Below are 23970 nucleotides of genomic sequence, written 5' to 3' on the forward strand. Positions count from 1 at the left end.
AACTCTTTCTTTTTCGTAAGCAAATAGTACTGGTTTTTGTTGAGAGTGGTGGATAAAAGGCAGCCGAACAAACCCTAGAAACCTTCAAGTCCATTGTTTTTAATCATTTGATTGAACCCAAAGAAGCAAAGAGGAAAAAAACCCATCTTTTATTGGTTTCACATCTTGGCTCCCTTATTGTATTTTCTATCTAAAACCCAAAACCCTTAGTAAAGAAAATAACCCAGCTTTGAGTACCAAAGCAAAGCTCTTTTCTTTACATTCTTCCACCACTCTTTTCCCCCTGCTTTTAACTGTAGAGGAACAAGCAACAACCGGAACCTATCAATGCTAAACCGAAAACCCACTTTTTTCTTCTTCTACAAAGCCACTTGCTTCATGATTTTCATCAATGTAGCTTTGGTAACGGCCAAATCAACAATCGAGCCCTGTTCAAACTCTGATTCCTGCAGCGCCTTGCTGGGATACACTCTCTACACAGACCTGAAAGTGGCCGAGGTTGCTTCCCTCTTCCAGGTTGACCCCATTTCGGTCCTCACTGCCAACGCCATCGATATCTCTTACCCCGATGTCGAAAACCACATCCTTCCTCCCCAGCTCTTCCTCAAGATCCCCATCCTCTGTTCCTGTGTTGATGGTATTCGAAAATCCGTTTCCATTCACTACAAAACTCGCCCTCAGGACACGCTTTCGTCGATTGCTGATTCCATTTATGCTGGTTTGGTATCAGCTGATCAGATTAGGGAGGCTAACTCGATTGCTGATCCTTCTGTTCTTGATGTGGGAGAGAACCTTGTGGTTCCTTTGCCGTGTACTTGTTTTAACGGGACTGATAATGGACTGCCGGCTATTTATCTATCGTATGTGGTGAAGGCAGTGGATACGTTAGCTGGAATTGCAGCGAGTTATTCAACTACGATCACTGATTTGATGAATGTTAACGCTATGGGGAGTACTTCTATTAAGGCTGGTGATATTCTAGCTGTTCCTTTATCAGGTAGTTTTTCATTGCCTTGTTTTGGTAGAATGTGTGGGTGACATTAAAATTGAAAATTGTAATGCTTTAATTATCTAAAGCCAATGCCATTATCTTGTATGTTTTTAGCTGTAGAGGTGATTTTTTTTTAGACTTGCTTATGTAGTAGGATACTAGGATTAGGCTTTCTATAATTGCTGCAAATGGTATTGCTATAACCATTTGTAGTATTAGTTGAATTTTTATCCTTTTAATAGTTTTTAGGGCTGATGAGTTCAAGCTAATGCAATAATTGTGAATATCTATACTCAGCTTCGGAATTGAGTTATGCGTTTTTATGCTTTTGCTTTGTTTGTCTTTTTCCTAAGAACAATGGAGGTTAAGTGTTGTTTCTTTCTGTTCTCGCAGCTTGTGCTTCGAATTTTCCTATATATGCCTCAGATCGTGGATTGATCGTACCCAATGGGAGCTATGCTATTACTGCTAGCCACTGTGTTCAGTGCAGCTGTGGGCCTGGCAGTCGCAAGTAATCGAGCTGTTTCTTAGCATATTGGTTTATTAGTTGTCAATTATAATAGTCTTTACTGTGTGGGATTCATTTTCCTAGATCTAACAGTCTGGACTTAATCACCTTTACTGATTGTGTTGTACAGTTTGTACTGCATGCCTGCTTCTTTAGCTGTTTCTTGTTCAAGCATGCAATGTAAAAGCAGCAATCTTATGCTAGGGAACGTTACAGTGCAGCAAAGTAGTGCTGGATGCAATGTTACTTCTTGTGCTTATGCTGGTTATGCGAATGGCACCATTATTACTTCGTATGCCACATTCTTTGCCTAATTTTTATTGATGGCCGTGTGAAAAGTGATCTTTGTGTTTGAGTTTTATCCAATGATTGAACCCTTTCAACCATTTTGTTTGTTCTGCAGGTTGTCATCCTCTCTTCAACCCAGATGTCCAGGTATGAGTTTGTAAAACATTGTTCTCATAGCTTGTTATTCCAAAATGCATGAAGGCAAGAAATTGTTTAATTTTAGGTTGATTTGGACTTCCCTAATCGAATGCAATGTGAATGTGTTTATTTCCTTTTTGCGTTGCGAGAGATTAAAATGATTGAATTTGGTAATTGAATGGAGTGGAATGAGATAGTTCTTATCTGGGGTTATTTATCTGATCTTTTTATGTTGTAGCATCTGCAAATACTAATAATATTTATTTCTTCTTCAAAATACTGAATTTATTTGTTACCTATGCTGAGGCATAATTATTGACAGTTCTGGTACTTCTTTTTTTAAAAGAAATGAAAGTTTCAGTTTCTTTGACAAGACATGTAACTTCAAATGTTGAGGAGTTGAACATGAGCAATTTACCTTTTAGAATTCACAAATATTTCCAGATGCTTATAGAAGGCTTGTTGACTGATTTAAATTTGCATTGTATTTCAAAAAATAATGCAGGACCGCAGCAATTTCCTCCCCTTGTAGCACCTCCTACTCATGTAACACGGGATTCAGTTTTTGCCCCAGCACCTGCACCCCAGTCAAATGGTGCCACAACAACTGTGCCCAAGACTTCATTCCCATCTACTGGGTCACTTCCTGGACTTCCCCCGGCAGGTGCCCCTATTGGAAGTTTATCTGATGCTTCCACATTGGTGAATTCGGTGGCTGCTCTTCCTACTGCACTTGTGATATACTTTCTTATCAAATATTCAAATTAATCTCAACCTTCTCATTGTAATTTTGCTTGTAAGTTTTGGTGGGATTTTGTTTTGTAAGGTTGCTTAGTTTTTGACCTGTCCCACTTGTCTGTTGTATGTAACTTTATTCATCATGACTGCATTACGATGTTGCGATGGGCTGTCAAATTGCATTAGTAAGTTAATTTACTTGATTTCTAATCGTACAGTGCAATTCATGGGCAGTTGCCTTTCTGTTTATTAAATTTTCTTAGCTTTGTGAAGTTACTTGGATCGCTGCATTGTCTTTGCAGTACTGGTAGGATTTTTATTGCCTTGTGTGTCCATGTTTCATGATTTTGTTTTTTACTTTGTGGATATTATAAAAGGGAATCATTATTGATTTTGGATTGTTGGGTGGATATAAATTTGTAAGAGTTGTCTTTGAGGCATGTGAAATGAATATTGTGTTGGCAGAATGTTGCAATATTGGTGTATATAAGTTGACTCTGTCTTTTCAGTACGGTAATATTTTTATAATCTGGTGTTACACATCTGCTACTTTGGTTTTGAGGCCTTTTTTAATTTTAGAAACCAGTTAACACTGGAAGTTCTGGGCGAGCTAGTTTGTTGACATGTCTTGGTTGTGCTACAATACTCATGAGCGGGGAACAACATGACAATAGCTAGTTATGAACATCTCAGATCTGACCTTGCAGCCATTGGAAAGAAAAATTACAGGATATATAGCATGAAAGAATCAGTGTACCGCTGCTTTAACAGAGGATGTTGCATATAAAATCAAATATGGTTACAAGAGTTTTGTAGACAAATATTAATCTTTAAATCTTCAAATGTAAACAAACAGACATTAGATGCGAAATATCTGGCTTCAGGATCAGAGTGTGTTAAGGTTGAAGTGAAAATAATATTTGGAACAGGGCGTTGTGGGTTTGGCATGCTTAGAACCCGTCCCCTTGCTAGGGGAGGTTGAGCTTGAGCAGTACAACTTCCTACTCACGATTATTCTTTCGGCCGCTGCTTTTATGAGGTAGTATATCACTGATGTTAACGTTTTCCAATATTTTTGGTTTTGGTAAGTTCATTTTCGGACTGGCAGATGGTAAAGATTCCCAGTTTTGGGTTTACAAAACTTTTGCAACTGTTTCCAAGGAGTTGCTTTGCTACTTGCTAAATGTTGTATTTAACAATTCATGAATTTATGTAAATTGTATGATATATCATGAAATATTTATTTTTATTAAATTTTTATACTATTATTGTTAAAATTTTAAATTATTATTTTTATATTATCTCATTGTATAATATTTAAAATTGACGGATCTATTAAATCACTGCTAGCATGTTATCAGATATTCAGATTTTCCGTTGAAAGACAATTAAAAAGCTTTCAGATTGCCACCAGCCACCACGTACATGAATTAATTTCCATTAAGATCTGCTGATTGTAAAGAATATTGGACCGTACACACTGGTTCAATTCAAAAAGGCTCAGGTAGTGCAGCTGTGGTCCTAAAATTCTAACGATGTCATAATTACACGGACTTTGCACTTTAAAATAGGATTTCATGGAATCCAAAAGAATTACAATTTTGAACAGTATATCAACAAGTGGAGAAAAAGAAGAAAAACAAGGAAGGGATATTGTTTTTCTTTAACGAACAGTATATCTTACAAATGGGCCCAATTGAGCCATCCAAAAGCTGTCCCTTGAGGACTTCCTCTGCTCTCCGGCCCATTGTATGCAAAACCCAGCAATGTCCTCAGCTCAGCAATCAGCAATCAGCGGCTACAAGAACAGCAACAATTTCATCCCAGATTCCAGTGAGCTGTGATTCCCATTTTCGCAGGAATCCAATTCACTGAAATCTTGCTGATTAAAGAAAAACCAATCTTGAAATAGTAAAAAAAAAAAAAAGTAGTAGGAGAAGCTGCCTCCTCATGGCTCCAGCTCCTTCCAAGCTCTATGCTGGTTTCCCTTTGTTTAACTTTTCTCTATATTCACTTAATTTTGACTGATTTCCTTCTTGGGTTTTTTTTTTTTTTTTTTGATAAATTTATTATTGTTATCTGCAGATGATGTTAGCCTTGTGGTGGTTTTGCTAGACACTAACCCATTTTTTTGGAGCTCCTCTTCTCTCTCTTTCTCTCAGTTTCTTTCTCATGTAATCTTTCTTCTCTCTATCCAAAACCCTAAACTTAAAGCAAATCAAGATAGAAGATTAATTGACTTTTGCATTTTATTAATTTGTATGTTGGTGTTTGTATAGGTTCTTGCATTTTTTAATGCAATATTGACTCTTAATCAACTAAACCAAGTCGTGGTTATTGCTACTGGATATAACTCTTGTGACTATATCTTTGATTCGTCTTCGGATTTGAACCGGAGTTTTGAGAATGGCAGAATGCCTGTTATGTGCTCCAGCTTGTTGCAAAAGTTGGAGGAATTTCTTATTAAAGACGAGCAGTTTAGCAAGGAGGAACCTGACGGAAGGATTAAGTCTTCCCTCTTGTCAGGATCATTGTCAATGGCTCTTTGTTGTATCCTTTCTGGTCTTTTAGTGCTTCATTACTTCTTTTGATGTTAATGTTTGCTTTCTTCACGGTAAACTGAGCTTTTTAGGAGATTCAATGGGTTTATGTTGGTAATATTGTTATAGATCCATGTAAGGGATTTGGTTGTTTCATAGCAAGTGCTGTTGTGTGGGTAGTTATCATTCAGTTGCATGGAAAGTGCATAGGAAACAGAAGATATTTACATTATGTTGGACTTTGTGAATATGTCCTTTACAATTTGTTTGATTTAATTAGATTTTTAATAGATATACAGAGAGTGTTTCGCTCAGGAGCCCTGCATCCTCATCCTCGAGTGAGTCTTTAAATACTTGATTGCAATTTGATTTATCTGCCAAGTTTGATAGTTTGTATCTGAAAATTTATCCAGCAATTATGCATTTACTACGCTTTCATTTGCTGTATGAAACTGAATAGCATTATTATTTCCTTGATGCTGCACTTCTACTAAAATAATAATTATAGATACACCCATTTTTATTTTCTTTCTCTGTCTTCCTTTTTTTTGTGTGTGTGTGTGTGTTCTGTAATTGTACATTGCTTGAATATTTTCATATCAATTGCATATGTAACTTGTTAAGTACTAGAGCTGGTGGAAATTCATCTATCTTCTTATGTTCAAAATGCCATCTTTAGAACAATGTGTCTAATGCTAGCATGAGGATGTCCATTTTCAATTCCTCATGTTATTGTGTCATCATTTTTGATATTACTTTGATGACATCTAAGAGTATTGCTGGCATTATGGTACTGAGACCAGTGCATCTGGAAGGACAGTGCAGTTTCAATATTGTTGGTAATATTGACCACTGCATTTTTTTTTAATTTTCTCTGTTATTGAGTCAATGGTAGTTTATTGATTTCAGCAACAACAAAGAGAGAAAGATATTTGTTTGAGTATAGAGGATATATATAATTGTGGTTGCTGTAAATGTATGCCGGATGATGTAATTTCGTTTTTGCATATTCATCAAAAGATTTGGAGTTGTTTGATTTCAAACTGTAAGGGAATAGCCATAATCAAAACAAGAAGAAAATGGAGAGTTTCTATGGATATATGATAGAAAAACACTAAATATGTGCAAATTTTATGACTGACTTATGGTGGTGGATTGTTATGCATTTGCTTGTTTAGCTTTATTGCTATGTTTTGTGGTAGTTTACTAACATATGTAGGCAGATCTTATGCTTGCAGGGATCACCAGATGGACCTGAACAGTATGTTATTTTTTATATTCTCTGTTGTTTACACTTTTCCGTTCTGACTTTAGATTTAAAGAAAGACTTTCTTCTGTTCAGATATGTTGCAATCATGAATGCGATATTCTCTGCCCAACGCTCTCTGGTACTTGGTGTTTCATCTATTATTTCTTTCTCCTCGCTACAATATATTTTTGTCCAATTATTTTACCAGAATTTTTTGTTTCTTATATTTTGGCATTTCATTATTGGACTAAATTCAACCTAGTCCTCTTTGTTCTTGCTTCTAATGACTTGAACAACTTTAGATGACTAAATTAGTTGGGAAGTTAATTTTCCTTGACTTGTTATGTCCTATGCTCTCTACCTTTCATAGTAGCTGTTTGAATTGTTTAGGGATGTATATACAGGATATCACAATGACAGCTTGTGGTTGGTTAATTGGTCTTGTAACTTTTAGTGGAAATATTATTAGTGTCATTCCACCACTCCTACCTTGTTTTATAGTAGGATGATTTACATAATGTTGGTTGGTGAAAATGACACATTGTTTATTTCTTTTTGCTGTCATGTTTATTTCTCTCTCTCCCTATAAATATGAAGGTACACAGCAAACACACATGCATACAAAATTAATCAATTAATTAATTATATGGATGTGTAGTTTGTCTTGCTTTAAATGTATTAATGTCATTAACTGGCTTCCTTCTACAGGTTCCTATAGATTCTTGTTACATAGGTGCTCAGAATTCTGCCTTCCTGCAGCAGGTATTGCACCTTTAGTAATGTCAGTAACAACAAACAGACATTGGTCTTTCTCTCTTAGTTCTACTGATACTCTTTGATGCATGGGACTTTTAGGCTTCTTACATAACTGGTGGTGTACATCATAAGCCTCAAAATTTGGATGGGCTGTTTCAATATCTCATGGTATGCTGTTTTCTCAATTGTGCAGTAGTTTGAATTTATGATTTAAAATCTTGCTTGTTGCCACTAATGGTGCCCTATCTGTAAAGACTGATGAAGTAACGTGATTTCTTGAAGTATATGTTTTATACTAGTTTATGAGAACCATACCTTGCAACCTTGTGTAGTGCTAAAAGTGTCTTTTTCTTTGTAAATGTTCCTTAAAGTTCATTTGGTTGATGAAAATGTGGGCACATTATTGTACTAATACGTTGTTGGCCTTCTGTGCAGACTATTTTTGCTACTGACTTGCATTCTCGCAGTTTCTTAAATCTTCCAAAGCCTGTCGGGGTAGATTTCCGTGCCTCGTAAGTTTAACTAATTGTTTATCATGTAAATTGCAAAAACATCCTTATTTTGTATGGATGTACACTTTTCCTCTCTTCTTAAAATTTGTATTTGTCTCATTGATAATGGATTATGCTTGTCAAAATATTAACCAAGGAAACAAGCTGATATCATGCTCATTCTTTTAAGAAAAGGTAAGGTGAGGCATGAAAACAACTCTAGCTCAAACGCTGTAAATATCCTTTTTTAGCATTTTTCTGGTATTACAATAGCACAGAGGGAGTACTAGATTTATTTTTCATTTCCTTTTGCTTTTTCTAAACTATAGGCCAAACTTTATGTTGCTGAGTTAGCATAACTGCATAAGGTCTTATGTCCCTCTATATTCCCTCCATTTAACTACATGTCAATTCTTGTGCTCTTTAACTTTAAATTATGAAAGGCACTTGATTGCATTCTGAAATTTGCAGATGTTTTTGCCATAAAGATACGATTGACATGGGCTACATATGTTCCGTTTGTTTGTCAATTTTCTGCAAGCATCATAAGAAATGTTCGACCTGTGGGTAAGCATTTAATATTATTTTTCTGGCTGCAAGTTAGATTCCATAATTTATGTTCGGCTCCTAATATATCCATATTCCATAGTCTCGTCATTTGAATGATAAAAGTTCAGTGAGTTCTCAAGCTTTTCTTGATAGAAGTAGTGGTTGTCTGGAATAGCAATCATTCATTTCTCTTCTTGAAAAACCTAGACATCTTTTTCAGTTTCTTGGGATTCATTTCTATCATCCTCCTATGTACAGTTGATTTTTTTTGTAAGTGCAGGTCAGTATTTGGTCAGGCTCAATCTGAGGTGGCTTCAGCATCTGACAAAAAGAGAAAGACTCCAGAAACATGAACTTAAGGAGGGTACAAAAGTTTTATCGTCTAATTTTTGGTGAGTCTCTCTTGCTTAGCAATTTAAGTTTCATTTTGGACATTGCGATGTTTGCCTGTTTTATATTTACAAGCAATTATTACATGAATCTTGGTTTCTTGCAAGAACAAAAGGATCTTCTTGTGCAATCATTGATATGCAGGATTTGTATGAAGTGAATAATTAGATGAGAAAGATTCTAGATTTCGTCTTCTCACAAAGTCGTTAATGTTGAAAAAGGTTCTAGATGAATATTTTTCAAAACATTTTATTTTCTTTCTCAACCTGTGGTCTAATTCTTCAATTTGCCAGTGCCGTGCTCATGGCAAAAGAGGTGGACAACATCGAGGGATTGCAGACCAGAGATTCTGCTCCTCCTACCATGAATTCCCCTGCTAACCTTCAGAAGAGCTGGATAGGTTTGAGTTAAGATTCTAATAAATACAATGGGGCATAACTTCTTTCCTCTTGTATCTGATATTCCTCCACCAAACAGTTGAAGCTGAATTAGCAGAAAGGATGCTTTATTATTTGTATTAACATTTACTTGTGTTATATCTGCAGTTTTAGGGCCCTGTTCTAATTTTATTTTATAAGTATTCTATGTGGCAATCATACTACCTGTTTAGTTTTGGCAAATGCTTATCTTTTTCCTTTTTTTTTGTTCTTCGTTACAAAGGAAAGAAAGAGGTCAAGACATTATAAAATATCAAGAGAAAGCCTCTTCTCGTACATTTATTGTAAGAAGCTCACCAATAAAACTCGGAATGAAAAAATTATGGAAATTAGAATTCATTTCCCTTGGCGTTGACCATTTCAGGTCAATTACTTAAAGTGCACACAAATGTACGTGATTTTTCAGGCAGTAGCCACGGTAGGTGCTGATAAATGTTTATACAAGGGAATTGCATTTCCAGTCTCTGCAAGTTTCTCTATTTTCATTCTTATGAGAGCCATCCAGGTGGTCCTCTTCGTAAATTTATTCGATTTCCCATCATTTCAATGTCGCATGATTGAACATATAAATTATGTTTATTTCGATGATGAATCAGTTGACCAATTTATCATGAAGACCGGTATCAAACATCTTGATCTCCACCCACCTTTTAGGTGTATAAAAGAGAATTTTTATAAGCAGCAATCATGGCATGAATCAATACAATTTATCCATTAAAATAGTACAAATGAAAGCGCATGTATTTACAATATTTACATTTTACATCAACAACGACTTACCAAACCAAACAAGAATCCCCACGCATTAATACAGTTCAGAGAGATTTTTTTCTCTGCTACAGAGCAATTACTTCATAGAGCCCTCATTACAACTTTGCTGGTTGTGTGGACACCCATTGCAGCAAGTTTCACTATAGTACGGGTCTTATATAATCTGTCCAAGTCAAAGAGAAAAAAATGATAATGTCAATTCATCAGATTAGATATTACATAAAGACACGGCTAAAACCCAGCACACTGTGCTTGAGTTCTTGACTCAGAATCTAATGGCACCTGAGAAAATCTTTCAGGTACCAAAATCTTCCGTAACAGTGGATATGCACAACTTTGGAGTACAAAATTTTCCAATCTATTGATGGTTTGGTATTGAATGCAAAATAGGGCTCCCAGTTCTATGCTGTAGTATAATAGGTGGTCAGTTTGTTCAAACAGTACTTTTATCTATACAGTGCGTGAATTTAGCTCACAAGATACCTATCCAAAAGAATAAGAATGTAAATTTCATTCGTACAAATCGGAGAATCTAATTTTTTACTTGATCGGGGATGAGTATGGTAATGTAAGTACGAAAATGATGATGAATATAATTTTAAATTTTTATTAAATATGAAAATAAAAATAGATAATATAGTATTTTTTTGTATTAATATTTTACATATATATTTATATATATTTAGTATATAAATTTTTTATTAAATAATATAAATTATTATTTTAAATTAATTAAAATTAATATATTTTTATTAAAAAAAAATATATTAATATATATTTATAAAAAATAACTTAAATATACCAGACAAAAATAAAAAAAAGCTAAAAAAAAATTAATTTTTAATTTTTTGTTAAAAGCTATGGATATAAAGATTATTCATACTCATTAAATATTCATAAAAATGAAAATAAAGATAAATTTAAAATACCCTACACATTGATATCCCTACAAAAGAACGAAAGATTCTACAGGACTGTAATCTAATGTATGCAAGGCATAATTGTTTCATCGAATAACAATCCCTATTAAGCTATAATAAAAAAAAAAGGTGTTGTATAAGCGCGGGGAACCACTTATATCTTTCACCTGCTAATATCGAAGCAGGCTCCATAAAGTTTTAGTACTAATCTAATCATCCATGAAAAATGTATCTTGGACTTTGATCTTTTCTAAACAAGGATTCAAAAGCATTGCCAATAGGATCGAGATTCCATGGCGTACACAGTTAAATCAGCAGGCCTGTCCTCTCAAACCAAAAGAACAAGCATGCCATTCTTTTTAACCTTGAGGGCATGGAGGGAGATTAACAAATACGAAGAGCAAAGAAAAAATGGTAAAAGGAATATTGAAACGCACCCAGCCAAGGCAAGTCCCCATGTTGACAAGGCATAGAACATCTTTCCAGCATTCCAAATGCCCAAAACCTTCTCCAATTTGCTGACACCTCCTAATGCTTTCAGCAGAGCTGCAGATAATCTCATCATAATAAGTAACAATATATAATATTCACATTTGATCAGAAGAATGGGGGCAACGGCATGGTAATTAGTTATAAAATCAATGGAAAATGATGCTCTGTGCTCAAATTCACCAGTGAGTTTCAACTGTCAGGCAACATACTCATAAAACAGAAAACCACTTTTCAAATGTCTAACCATTAAGGTTACCGAACATGGAAAATGGAAGACACATCTAGAATTAAATGCCTGGAATTTATTAGTAATTATTGCTGTAGTGCTGCCTATCTTCCACTATATAGTTTAATGATGGAGTGAATTGTAAAACAATTTCCTATTTATCAAAAAAATGGAACTGCAATATTTACCATCATTTATCATGAAGCACTTATCCAGTCAGGTAACCATACCAATGAAAAGAAATGAGCAAAGATAAGTCATTTAGGTAGTAAAGCAAGGTGAAGTAAGCAGCAAACTTACTTTTCTGGAGTTCTTCTGGGCTCAAAGTCTGCAATATCAGGATCACAAACAAACATGAAAACAAAGTATATGAAATAAGTATTTAAAAAAAAAAAATCAGATCCAGTAGCTAAAAAACCTGAGCTTTAGGATTGGACAAAATGCATTTCGCCATAAAGTTAGCAACCCCATCCACGACATGCTCCTCACTAACAACGATGTAATTCTCATCATCAATTCCACTCCACTCTTCAACATTGCTTGGAACCATTTCATCAGTTACCCATACCCACCAACTCGGTTCTTTTTGATCAACATTGATCAGAACTTCAACTGAATGCATATCATCTCCTAATTTAAAAACAAATAAACACCCATATTAACTAGTCAATCAATATATACATTCCTAACATGAAAGGAAGAAAGAAAAAAAAAAGCCCCAACATTTGTCCCCGCAAATATTTCCCACCAGATGCCGTAGTAATTTATTACTTCAATTATGAATTTCTAGACATTGGTAAACACGCAAATAGATGAAACAAAAATGATGAGATACGTAGCATTACTCTGAAATAAGTTAATCAATTAAACAATTAAATTCAAAGAAAAGATTTAGTATATAAGAACCTGTAGCTTCCTTGAACGGAAACTCAATTTTAGTATTGGATTCATTAAGTGATTCGAGTCGGGTCAAAAAGTCCTTTGAATCTACGGTAGATACCAATCGAGCATAGAGCTGCAATTCATTCCAGAAATTAGAAAAAAAAAGAAAATTAAAAAAAAAAAACGAAAGAAATTATGAAATTTACGTACGTCAGGAGGACAATCGTTTAATAGAGCAGGAGATTCGGATAGATTGTTAAGAAGTTTGAGGTTCTGTTCCAGATGATTCCTGAGACATCGATTTTCGGATTTTAGGGATTCCAATTCCTTTTCGAGCTTGGAATTGTCATGATTTTCGGGAGAATCGTCGTCGTGGTTGTGGTGATGGTGGAGGTGGTGGCAACATTCCATGGCGGTCCATGCGACGTCAGCGACTTCGAGTACCGTCTTGGCAACCTCCACAGCTTCATGGCCGCCCATTGTCTTTCGATGGGAACCCTAAAAACAGAAGTTTTTTTTTGGCTTTAGATTTGGGGGAATATGATGAATTTTAACAATAAGAGATGGGTTTCTTGTTTGTTGTTGTCGTCGTCGTCGTTACACGTTTGCGTGTCCGTAAGACCGAGATCCGGTTTTGTTTAATGTTGTTACTTGCTTTGGCTCTTTCAGAGAGTATGCGGAATATCCTTCATTTTTTTAATTCCTCAATTATTGTATTTGTTTCAAAATAGTAGTAATCTTTTACCAAATATTTCATTTGATTCATAGCCCATAAGAAAAACACGGCACCAAAAAAAAAAAAATTATACTTTTATGAAAAATATAAAAAAAAATTATACTTTTATGAAAATTAAAAAATAATAATTCCAGTAACAAAAATATTTAAAAAAAATTTTTGTATTGCAATTTTTAAAAAAATTATTTTTCATATTTACTTTATGCTTTATCAAATTTTTTGCTTTTATTTTTCTTTTAATATGTTTTAAATAAAATACAAACAATTATTTTCACACATATTTTAACCTTTTTAATTGATGATAATAAACATTTAAAAATTCAATTAATTACAATAAAATAATAAAAATTTAAATAATTATTCATTTTTAATTCAAGATTTTTTATACTTAATTTTACTTAAAAAGAAAAAACCTCCTTTCAAAGTCAATCATAATTCTTCAGGTCTGGGATCTACCACCAATTACCAAATTCTACCCTGATTAAACACTCTAAAACAGCCGGAAGCATTATATTATCCTACACCCTGCCACACCATCAACTTCCTCGTCCCTCTTTTTCCTCTTCCCCGTGTATTAAGGTTTTAGCTCACTTTCTTTCTCTCTAAGCCAGTAAGAGTTAACAGTGAAACCTCCTTCCGACAAATGGCAGAGGAGGCGCACGATAGCCCCACCCTCGACACCGACGCGGCGGAAGCGACATCGCTGGCGGAAGATATCGAGTCACGAATTACCAGTGCCATGCGCTCTCGCGTTGGTCACTTCAAGGAACAAGCCGAGTACACTCACCAACTCTCTCTCTCTCTGGCTTTTTATTTCTTACATTTTCCATAACTATGTTTTCAGTTTCGAATTCATAAGTTTGTGAAATTCCCATTGCAGGGTTAAACTCTAGGGATTTGTAGGTGTTTTAGGCGGGTATTTGAAGGGTTTTATTCGAATAATTTGAAATAATGTGAATATCGAGTATAATATTAAAATATATAATTTAGTTTTAAGCGTGATTTACTTGATAATTTTGTTTAATTTGGTTCTTTTTTTTTTTTTTTTTTTTTTTGTTTTCTTGTAAGTCAATTGACATTCGAGGGAGTTCGGAGGTTGTTAGAGAAAGACTTGGGGTTAGAGACGCTTGCATTGGATGTTCACAAGAGATTCGTCAAGGAATGCCTGTTAAAGGTACCTTTTTTGGGGGGAGGGGGTTTCAGTTTTGGAATTCCTTCTCTGCTACTTTTTACTTTCTTGATGAGATGCTTTTTCTCATTTAGGCTTCATGTAAATTTTGGGTCTTTCTTTCGCTTCTCTTTCTTTTATTTCTAAAAGCAAAAGGTGTGTTTTAGATACAAAGCCGAATCTATTTTTGGAATATTAAAAATAAGAATTGTATATATTATATTGGAATGCATGATTTTATTTTTTATATGGAACATTTATGTTAATTTCTAATGTATTTTAGTCTTTTGCTCATTTGGTAATTAAAGTATGCTTAATATAATGTTTTACTATTTGCTACTGGATGCATACACTAAATGTGCAATTGGATGCAAAATGCTTGATTTTGCTTTTCAATGGAAAAATTATGTTAAAATTGATGTTAAATTTTAGTCATTTGTTTATTTTTAATTGGTCATGATTTTGCTTTCCATATTTGCCTTGGCTTTATAACAAATTTTAACAAGAGATAACTAGCGAAAACAATCACATGAACCCCTATATTTTTTTCTTTCCTTCCTCGGAAAATAAGCATGTATTGGAAATGCTAGTCTATGACTATATCTGGCATACTATTTTTATAGTTTATCTTTGTAAAGTACAAAAAATGGTTTATCTATGTATAATACAGAAATTGAAATTTAATAGCCTCTTATTGTCTTTACTATTCTTTACTTGATTGTTGATAGAGTATGCTATAGTTTAAATCCCCTGTCTTTATTTTTTTTTGGCCATTAATCCCCTGTTTTATGATATAATGATATGTTTCATTTTAAAGTTTTTCTGGACTTACAGGACCACGCATGTTAGAGAAAAAATTCGATGAACTGGCCTACTAGTTTAGGATAGAGCCGTAGTTTATTTCAGTATGATGAAAATCAAAATCTTGTTGCTATTGGAACATTTGGATATTAATAATGTTATATAAAGAAGGAATGGATGCATTGGAATGTGAACTCTGACTGGAAAGGTGTTATTTTATTTTCTCATTTCACTTTCATAGGATCAGTACATTTAATCTGTTCTTTGTTTGCAGTGTTTAGATGGTGGCAATGACAATGAAGGCTCCAAGAGTTCTGGTGAAATGGTGGAGAAAAATGTAAGTACAATTACTGAAGGATTAAAATCACCCAAAGGACGACAACCTAAGAAAGATGTAAAGGAACCTTGCTCTGAAGATGAGAAATTGGAAGAATCTTCAGTTTTGGGCCTTTCTGGATGTAAAACTATGAAAACTGAGAACAAAGAAAATAAAGAAGTTTCTGAGAGTACGATAAAGAAAGCTATTAGAAAAAGAGCTTCATATGTTGAATCTAATTCAGAGTAAGTTGCTAATTGTTTGATTGGTTGCTGCTAGTCAAAATATAATTGCTTGTTCATTATGTTGCATCATGGTGCTTTGTATGCTATCATGGTCCAGTGTCTCTGGTATACTGATGTGTAACATTGAAACATTGGATCTTTGATCTTTCAGTAAAGTCACAATGGCTGGACTTCGTCGGCTTTTGGAGGAAGATCTTAAACTTGATAAATATGCACTTGATCCATACAAGAAGTTCATAACTGAACAATTAGATGAGGTGGGCATAATTTGTTTATGAGAAGTCAATTCAGCTTCCTAAATTATCACGTGCATCATAGCTTTCTTGTGATTTTCTCTGTTAATTATCAGGTCCTAAAGTCTCATGAAGCTTCTGCACCAGCAAGTGAGGTTCAGAAAAAAAGTCTCAAGAAAAATTTTCAGAGCAAAACTTCTAAAAAGGTCAACGAGAAAGTGAATTCTGCTTCATCAGGAGGTGAGAATGATGAAGAAGAGGAAGATGAAGAAGAAGAAGAAGTGAAACCCAAAAAGAAGATCATTCCTAAAGGGAAGATTAAGAACTCTGAAGGGCTTAAAAAACGGAAAATACCAAAAAAGGAGGCAGAGATGCCCAGCAAGAAGAGAATAAAGCACACAGAATCAAATTCAGATGATAATAGCGATGAAGAAGGCAGTGGGAGTGTCTCTGATGATGGCCGCTCACAATCTTCTGCTGCAAAGGCTGTGAAGGTCTTACCTCTTATTATTCATTTTCCGTCCAAAGTCTATGTTCTGAAAGTTATGCATCTTTTCATTTAATTTACATTAAGCATCTTTTAATATGCAGAGAAAAGAAACTTCTGCTCCAGTATATGGGAAACGTGTGGAACATCTTAAGTCAGTTATCAAGTCATGTGGGATGAGGTTTTGCTTTGACTGACCCTTTTTTGAATCTTGATCTCCATGAAGTTTGACTCTTAGTGTATTCTTATTACTTATTTTATTTACAGTGTTCCACCCGCGATCTACAAGAGAGTCAAACAGGTGCCTGAGAATAAACGTGAAGCCCAACTAATTAAGGAACTAGAGGAGATTCTTTCTAAAGAAGGATTGTCTGCAAATCCTTTGGAAAAAGGTCAAGATTCTAGCCTGTGTACAACTATTTTACTATTCATTTATGGAGTTGACCTTGTCTTGGAAGGAGCTTTGTTACTGGGAAACGTGGGATAAACTTTTATTGGGTGATTAATAAGCTCTTTAATGCTTGAATAAAATTTGGGAAAGAGGGGAAATTTTATTAACTAATTTTGTCATCTCATGGATGCCTTAACCATCCATGAGCAGGGATGATGATAAAACTGTTAATTGACAGAGAACTGATTCCTATGTAAAAATAAGTTAAAGCATGTCCATTCCTGTTCATACTATCTTTTGTACTTAGTTTTGCTATTTGTTTTTCTGGGTTGAAACTTTCTGTGTCAGTACTCGGAAGGGTTGATGATATTTGCTTCAGGTGTAATTGAAAATTTTAATGATGGGCACCCATCATATATCTGGAAGATGATTGCTGTTTTAATATTAGGTAGGGGAATATATAAAATTTGCATGGCATTGCAGAGACTTCCATGTGCAGTGTACTTCAAGCTGAATGCGTCATGATCCACAACTTGTGGTTTTTATCACCAACATCATCAACAACATCATTATATTCTACTATTTAATCTTTTCTTTATACTTTTATTAATCTATAGAAGTATTTTAAATTCTCAGAAATCAAGGAGGTAAGGAAGAGAAAAGAAAGAGTGAAGGAACTTGAAGGGATTGACACGAGTAATATTGTGTCAAGTTCACGTAGAAGGTCTACAATCAGTTTTGTTCCTCCACCAAAGCCCAAAATACCGGATGTGAGTGATGATGATGAAAGTGAAGAAAGTGATGAGGATGATGGTGATGATGATGATGAAGATAATGATGATGAAGAAGCTGGTGATGATGGCAACAGCCAAAGTGAAGAATCAGATGAAGGTGAGTATACAGATTTGTTTGTTTGCTTTGCTTTAAAGTTTTATTAACTATCTTTATGAACTATCAAATATGGGGACCTTGAGTTATGAGAATATAGATCTTGTGATTGGTGCATGTACTCTGTGATCTTAGCAGATTCTTTGTTCCCATAGACAGGAGCGTGTAAATTGTTCATAAGCATTCTAATGAACAATAAAGTTATCACTCTTAACCAACTAATGGATTATTTTCCCTTTGTTATAGTACATTTATTTTTGGTACATCTAAGGAGAGATTTATACCTTGGATAGTTTATGTAGTACTATGTGAATCTATGAATTCAGAACTGGGTGTGGGAAGTTTTTGTGACAATTTTCAGAAATGGGGCAAACTCAATACCATACAAACACATTTAATATCAAGAACATATTTTTAAGTGAATCGAGCTATTAATGTTATATAGGTGATCATAGAATAGCCATGGAATGCAAAATGGAACCATTTGCCATGTAGTAGCGTCTGAGTCCTGACTCATATCCAAGTATCTGAAAGTAACCAGAATATGCTGCAAACATCATATCTTTATTAACTTTTACTTAGATAGTAGGATGCTTGTTCTAAGCTATTGTGTCAGTTCTCTTCTATGATCTGTGCATATGTTTGCAGAAGAAGATGACGACAGCGATTGAATCCTGCATGAGACTTGCATGGCGACGGCCCACTCATTAACTGTTAGATTATGATGCTGTATTATGTATTCCAAATTTTAATTTCCTACTAATATTTTCTAGTTGTATACTAGGTGTGGTGGATAGTCCTTGATAGAATTTGATGAGTTGATAGGGAAATTTGCTTTTATCTTTGTTGTGTCGAGTAATGCAGTGGATTAGGTTATTTTTGTAAACAAAGGTAATTTTCTATGTTAATGCCATATTGCATTTGGTTTTAAATGTAAAAAAAGCATGGTGTTGTTTATAACCAGATTTAGGCTATCACCTTTACAACACACCGTTAAAAAGGAAATAGGTTGGTCTGCTTTTCTTTTCTCTTTTATAAGACACTTAATCTCTTGCCTATTTCCTGCTTTGTTAACAAAAGAGATGAAGTGTAAAGCACTTGTTTGTCTTTAGATCTAAATAAAATAGAAAAACTGAAAATTAAAATTTTATAAAGCAGAGTCTCAAATTAACAGAATTGTCGGTAATAAATTTAAGGCCTTCCTAATAATTTTTTTTTTTTGGGTGTATGGGAAAAATAGAGTTTGAATCTGAAATAATAATGAAGTTTATCTATTTGATTGTCACCTTGTCAAAGTTTATAGCAAATAATAATAATAATAATAATATAAATCTCTTATCGTGTTGCTTCTTTGTCACTTCCAAAATGTGGAGGGATGTAAAACAGCAAAAGAAGGCAAGCTAGTTTCTTTCCCTTCATTCTAGACTTTGAGGATGGAGTGCTTAGCTAGCATAGCATGTCTGGTGCGACATCCTTGGAGTGTTCAAGAATCAAGATGTTTGCTGCGTTTCTACCGTGGAGTTTGCTTCGTTTAATCATATGGTCTGTAGGGATCAAATAGGTAGCTATGCAAGAAATTGTGAGCATTTCTGAAATTGCAGGGATGCATTTATATAAATGCAAGTATTATATTTTATTTATTCTTAAATGACAACTAAAGTCATAATTAATTTGAATTAAAATAATAGTTTTAATTTTAATTAATTTGATCCAAGAATAAAAAAAATGTAACACTTCTATAAGTAAATTCTCCTCTTTTTTGAGTAGAGAGAGATTCATTAAGTGTTAATTTTTTTTTTACCTTAATGTCAAAATTAAATCCATTTCTAAGTAGTATTCCTATTTTTGTCAATGGAGTTTTTATAAAATCTCTTATTTACACTTCAAATTAAGAGTATCAAGTCATGTTTTTACTCTTATATAAACTATAATTATCTCAATTCTTACAAATTTCTGTTAGAAACTTGTAGTTGTTAATCAGCATTCACTTTGGTTAAATTCATAGTGAGGGTAAGCTCCAATGGATTGTAAATGATTTGTAATTAAAGCTCAGGCCTGTTTCTTGAAATTTTCCTAGATATTGAACTATGTGCTTTCAGATGCTGCAAAAGAACTCTATGAATATAGTAAACAGATATGCAGAATAGCAGTAACGGCTAGGCTATATCCTTGCAAAATTATATTTATAGCAAAAACTGAAGCGCTCAGTCAAAATAAGTACACTACAATGAAGAACCCTGAGACTTGAAAGCTTCAATATTGAGAGGTTAAAGCCCGACAATTGGTTTATTCTTCAACAAAAGACTCTCAGACAGAGGATAGATTAGGCAGAAGCATAAGATATAAAATCACTTATAGCTTAGAAAACTCGGCTGCATATTTCCAGAATTTACAGTATTCTAATATGTTTCTCGAGTTAAAGGACTCTCTGCTTGGATCTTCAAAATTCTAGCTGGTCCCTCGATGCTATCTTCCATGTTGATTGATTTAGCACCATCTGTAATTGGCAATTCTTGGACTTTACCTTTCTCTGTTGTTGAGTTTTGCTGATCTTTGCTTTTGCCCCACAGGACAGTGTAGAGTCCAAAAATTATGACAGCGGTTCCAATTACGCTGAAATCACCCACAAAAAAGGGAACAAGAAATTTTATGAGTTTTATGATTTACCAAAGGCAAGTTATGGAAAGGAAGATTGAAGGTGTAATTTTGTAATAATACCTTCCAAGGTGAACTTTCTCTGCTAAAATAATTGATCCTAGGGCCGCAGTGATGATCATGCAAAGGGGACTGAAGGCTGTAACAAAAACTGGGCCTTGTTCCCTCATCACAACTCCTTGTGCATAATAGGCAATTCCAGAACAAACCACTCCCTGGTTAATCACAAGTTTTAGAATTTCAAGACCTATTCATGCCTGTTGCTGATCTTTATTTATTTATTTTAAATTCATTGTTTTAACCTTTCTTCTGTCACTTACAGAATATACAGCAGCTAACAAGCTTGAGTCCCAGCCAATTTTCCAGGCATTCATGTCTCTTTCCATCACGAATGACACTGCTGCACCTCCTATGGTCCCAATAAAGCATATCAAAGCTGTAAGAGAGAGCTCTGCTGGGTACATCTTCAATGTAAACGACTGAAACCAAAATTACCACAACCCAAGTTAGCATTTTGCACAGGAAGATCATTATATTTTAGGATAATGAAGAAATCAATATTTAATGTTTATATATGTACTCACTTGCAATATATAAAAACCTGACCAGCCCCAGCATCTGGCTAGGAGCATTAGTGTCCCAGCAACCCAATGCTTAGCCTCAGCTTGGTTGGTGGCACTGAAGTGGCCTCCTCCTTGCAAATTTATAAAATTGATTGCAGGACCTTTGTACAGAGTCATGATAACTGCTCCAGGTACCATGATTACTGTTCCAATTATCTTTGCTATACTGTGCACCTTCTTCAAGTTTACTCTCTCCAACCTAATTGACAAAGTTAATTCTAGTGTTATCCCAATGATAGTTTCCAAGATATTTTAGTCTTAATCAAAACAAAACTCCTTCATTTTTGTCTCAGATTTTCTTTGATTTAACATCTATGCTCATTAATCGTACATAAAAAAGAGAATTGCTATATCTAGTCAGGTTTCTATTTTATGTTTTTATGACAAGAATTTGATTGTAATTTCAATTTACTTAAACTTCGAGTGCAAGAAAAAGAAAAATATCATTGTAATTAATTATTAATTAAATTGGTAGCAATAGCATGTGAACTAGTAAAGTGAAAAAAGTATTGTCCAAAAAGTTTATCATGAATATTCCATAAGAGGCATATGAAAAAGTTGCATAAACCCCAAATAAATTAGAAAAAAAAAAAGATATCATAAACGAACAGGAATAAGGATATATGGCGAAGCAACTTCCAACTTGGTGTTATTGGTTTGATCTATGTGGGAGCTTATGTCAATCCATGGCCCCCACGGTTTTCCACAGATTATGGCTGCCTCTTGTTTGCGCATGTACCCCTCATTTGCACGCTTATTATTGCGTTATGGATATGAGTTGGAACTTAATTATAGTACCTGAAAATCAATGCCATCACGAAGGTAAGGGCAGGAATCACATTGACAGTGGCAGAAGCAAGCGTTGCTGTCGTGTATTTCATTCCCAGATAGTACAGATTTTGATCGATCACTGGCCTGTTTGATCATCAAGACAACCAACCATGATATTAGACATTTATTTTTATTGATTTTTGTTGTATTTTATCTTAATTTAATTAATTATCTTACATTGACTGTAAAGTTCATAATTAACTCATGCAATTAGGCAAATTAAGAGGTTGATAAGTTACTAGTATATATATCTGACCATGGCCTAGCTGTTGAATGAACTTATTATTATTAATGGAGAGATTAAATAAAATTAATGAATATAGTACTTGTAAGTATATGAAAAAGTTGCTTGAATCAGGAAAAATGATCCCAAACAGGGGAGTAAACAGGGTTTGTCTGACTCTTTTGTTCGGGTTTCTAAGAAAGAAATAGTGCTTTCATATGCATGCAACGTGTTCCAACATGCCATGAAGTGCAATTCTACATAAACCCCAGGAAAAATGTTTCGAGCATTACTCTAGGAAACCAAGCACCAGGATTCTCAGGAAAATGGGGAGAGTCAGCTTAGGCCTGATTTTCCTGTTTAAAAACAAAAGAATTGAAGTAAGCAACAGGTTTCAGCTAACAGTTAGGTGGGCAGAGTTTGCCTGAAGAACAAAGAGATGTCAGACCTTTCAAGAACTAGAGCGAAGGGTGCAATAACAATGGTTGCAACCAAATGACGATAAACAGCAAGAATGTAATGGTTCATTCCCTTCTGCAAAGAAACCATTGTGATAACATACATCCCAGCAAATCCAACTTGGAGGCACAACATTGCCAAGTATGGCTTTGCCTTGTTAAGCCCAAGAGAGAACATGATACCGTTTTGCATTTTGTCTCCCATGTCTCTCAGTGCCCGCCCGTTATGTCTCTGTCCTCGTTCTTGCTCTCACTTTGTCAGCTGCTTAATTTCTCTCTGGGATGCTAGCACTGAAATGAGACGAGGCTTCTTATAGGCAAGTGAAAGGTGAAGGTGAGGGGGCCGGATGGCAACAAAAAGGCAAGTGTTTATTGTTTTAGGTGGCTAACCTGATAGAGATAGAGAGATAGAGAGAGATCAGAAACAAGACAAATTTGCTTCTCTAATCCAAATTGCATTTTTGTTTCCGGTGATTAGGGTAACAGTAGTAATTATACATCATCTCCAAAATGGACATTTCAAGTTCAAATTACTACTTTTTTTTTTTTGAATGAAGATTAATATATTAAATCATTTTATCAAAATAAAAAAAATTAAATTCCGAATAATTTAATTAAGGTTCAACGGGTTTATATATCATAATATAGGATTCAAATTAAACTACCAATTATAAAAGCTCTAGAGCTTGGAAAATTTGTTAGAAGTGATTTGGAATGGATAGTACAAGTTTGGCAAAATGGAAAGCGCATAAAAAAAATTGTGCCCATACAATTGCCCTTAATTGTGTTTATTGGATTGCTCTCTACCAAATGGATGATGATTTCTACTTTATTAATATTTCATCTATTTTTTCACTACACAAAATGATATAATTGAATCTCTGATATTTGCTCGTTGTATATTATTTTATTTTAAACTGAAAATTGAAGCCACAAGCAATTGGGAAAATTTTTTTCTTCTTCTATTTTGGATAGGTAGAGGAGGGAATACTGAAAGCCATCCATCCTATCCAAATAAAGAAAAGATGCCAATTTTTATAATTTGTTCACAAAAAAATTGTACGAGTTCCGTACGTACCCTTACGCCAAATTCCACAGATTCTCTTATCCACTGGGAAAAGGCATCCCCCACTCTAGAGCTATATAGCTAGATAACCCTATCTTGCGTGATAGAATGTACCCAAAAAAAAAAAAAAAAAAAAAAAACCCCCAAGACAGATAGATGAGAGTTTACATTTGATTTTGAGGATAAGTGGGGATCTATTCGAGTCATTGTTGTCAAATGATGATAAGCTTTAGTGGTGTTGAAATATGCATGCAAAGTTTTTGTGGTGTTTGTTAATTAAAGGTTGGGTGCTAAGAAGAGTGGCCACCATTAATGTTTCTTTAACAAAAAAAGAGGGGTTTCATTCCATTTTAATTAGTTCATGTTCATTCTATTCGGTGAATTGAGTTCACATTTTGAGAGAGAATATATACATTGCTAGCCCTTATCCAATGTAGAAAGCATGGTTGTGAAAGATATTGATATTCTAATAATTTTTTACAA

The 23970-nt window shown here is 34.3% G+C and overlaps 5 protein-coding genes across 11 annotated transcripts; 3 read left to right on the plus strand and 2 right to left on the minus strand.

Annotated features, from left to right (window-relative positions):
- On the plus strand, positions 1-2873 carry LOC111311238 (lysM domain-containing GPI-anchored protein 1-like). Its single transcript, XM_022910611.2, is given in 6 exon segments — positions 1-997; positions 1385-1502; positions 1630-1791; positions 1903-1934; positions 2431-2678; positions 2681-2873. Coding segments are annotated over 6 exon segments (1263 nt in total). The 5' UTR covers positions 1-327; the 3' UTR covers positions 2714-2873.
- Positions 2874-4498: 1625 nt separating this feature from the next.
- Positions 4499-9258, plus strand: LOC111312308 (general transcription and DNA repair factor IIH subunit TFB4-like). Of its 6 annotated transcripts, XM_022912469.2 has the most exons (12): positions 4499-4644; positions 4749-4837; positions 4943-5213; positions 5495-5541; positions 6427-6464; positions 6546-6591; positions 7161-7214; positions 7308-7376; positions 7644-7720; positions 8171-8266; positions 8529-8640; positions 8932-9258. In XM_022912469.2, exons 1-11 carry the CDS (start codon positions 4614-4616, stop codon positions 8599-8601), a joined length of 891 nt encoding a protein of 296 aa, XP_022768204.2. In that variant the 5' UTR covers positions 4499-4613; the 3' UTR covers positions 8602-8640; positions 8932-9258. The 6 variants fall into 6 exon arrangements, 4 of the variants coding, with proteins under 4 accessions (XP_022768204.2, XP_022768202.2, XP_022768201.2 ...); XR_016344177.1 differs by having other exon boundaries at positions 6427-6591; positions 7644-7703; positions 8783-9258; XR_016344175.1 differs by having other exon boundaries at positions 6427-6591; positions 7644-7703.
- Positions 9259-9713: 455 nt separating this feature from the next.
- LOC111312310 (elongation factor) lies at positions 9714-13095 on the minus strand. 2 transcript variants are annotated; one of them, XM_022912474.2, is made up of 6 exons: positions 12577-13095; positions 12391-12499; positions 11903-12114; positions 11785-11812; positions 11204-11312; positions 9714-10009 (listed from the first exon to the last, which is right to left on the minus strand). In XM_022912474.2, the coding sequence occupies exons 1-6, from the start codon at positions 12844-12846 to the stop codon at positions 9928-9930; spliced, it is 810 nt and encodes a 269-aa protein (XP_022768209.2). In that variant the 5' UTR covers positions 12847-13095; the 3' UTR covers positions 9714-9927. The 2 variants fall into 2 exon arrangements, with proteins under 2 accessions (XP_022768209.2, XP_089621155.1); XM_089765029.1 differs by having other exon boundaries at positions 11715-11812; positions 12577-13085.
- Positions 13096-13706: 611 nt separating this feature from the next.
- Positions 13707-18589, plus strand: LOC111312311 (uncharacterized). Its single transcript, XM_022912475.2, has 9 exons — positions 13707-13879; positions 14171-14276; positions 15346-15632; positions 15784-15889; positions 15982-16359; positions 16457-16533; positions 16620-16744; positions 17380-17634; positions 18280-18589. The coding sequence occupies exons 1-9, from the start codon at positions 13746-13748 to the stop codon at positions 18300-18302; spliced, it is 1491 nt and encodes a 496-aa protein (XP_022768210.2). The 5' UTR covers positions 13707-13745; the 3' UTR covers positions 18303-18589.
- Positions 18590-19800: 1211 nt separating this feature from the next.
- Positions 19801-22713, minus strand: LOC111311239 (WAT1-related protein At1g21890-like). Its single transcript, XM_022910612.2, has 7 exons — positions 22412-22713; positions 22257-22319; positions 21708-21824; positions 20871-21108; positions 20607-20765; positions 20350-20501; positions 19801-20244 (listed from the first exon to the last, which is right to left on the minus strand). Exons 1-7 carry the CDS (start codon positions 22624-22626, stop codon positions 20031-20033), a joined length of 1158 nt encoding a protein of 385 aa, XP_022766347.2. The 5' UTR covers positions 22627-22713; the 3' UTR covers positions 19801-20030.
- Positions 22714-23970: the final 1257 nt, after the last annotated feature.

This window comes from Durio zibethinus, chromosome 1 (assembly GCF_047325235.1).
Source record: "Durio zibethinus cultivar Kanyao isolate XHJ-2024 chromosome 1, ASM4732523v1, whole genome shotgun sequence".
Taxonomy (NCBI): Eukaryota; Viridiplantae; Streptophyta; class Magnoliopsida; order Malvales; family Malvaceae; genus Durio; species Durio zibethinus.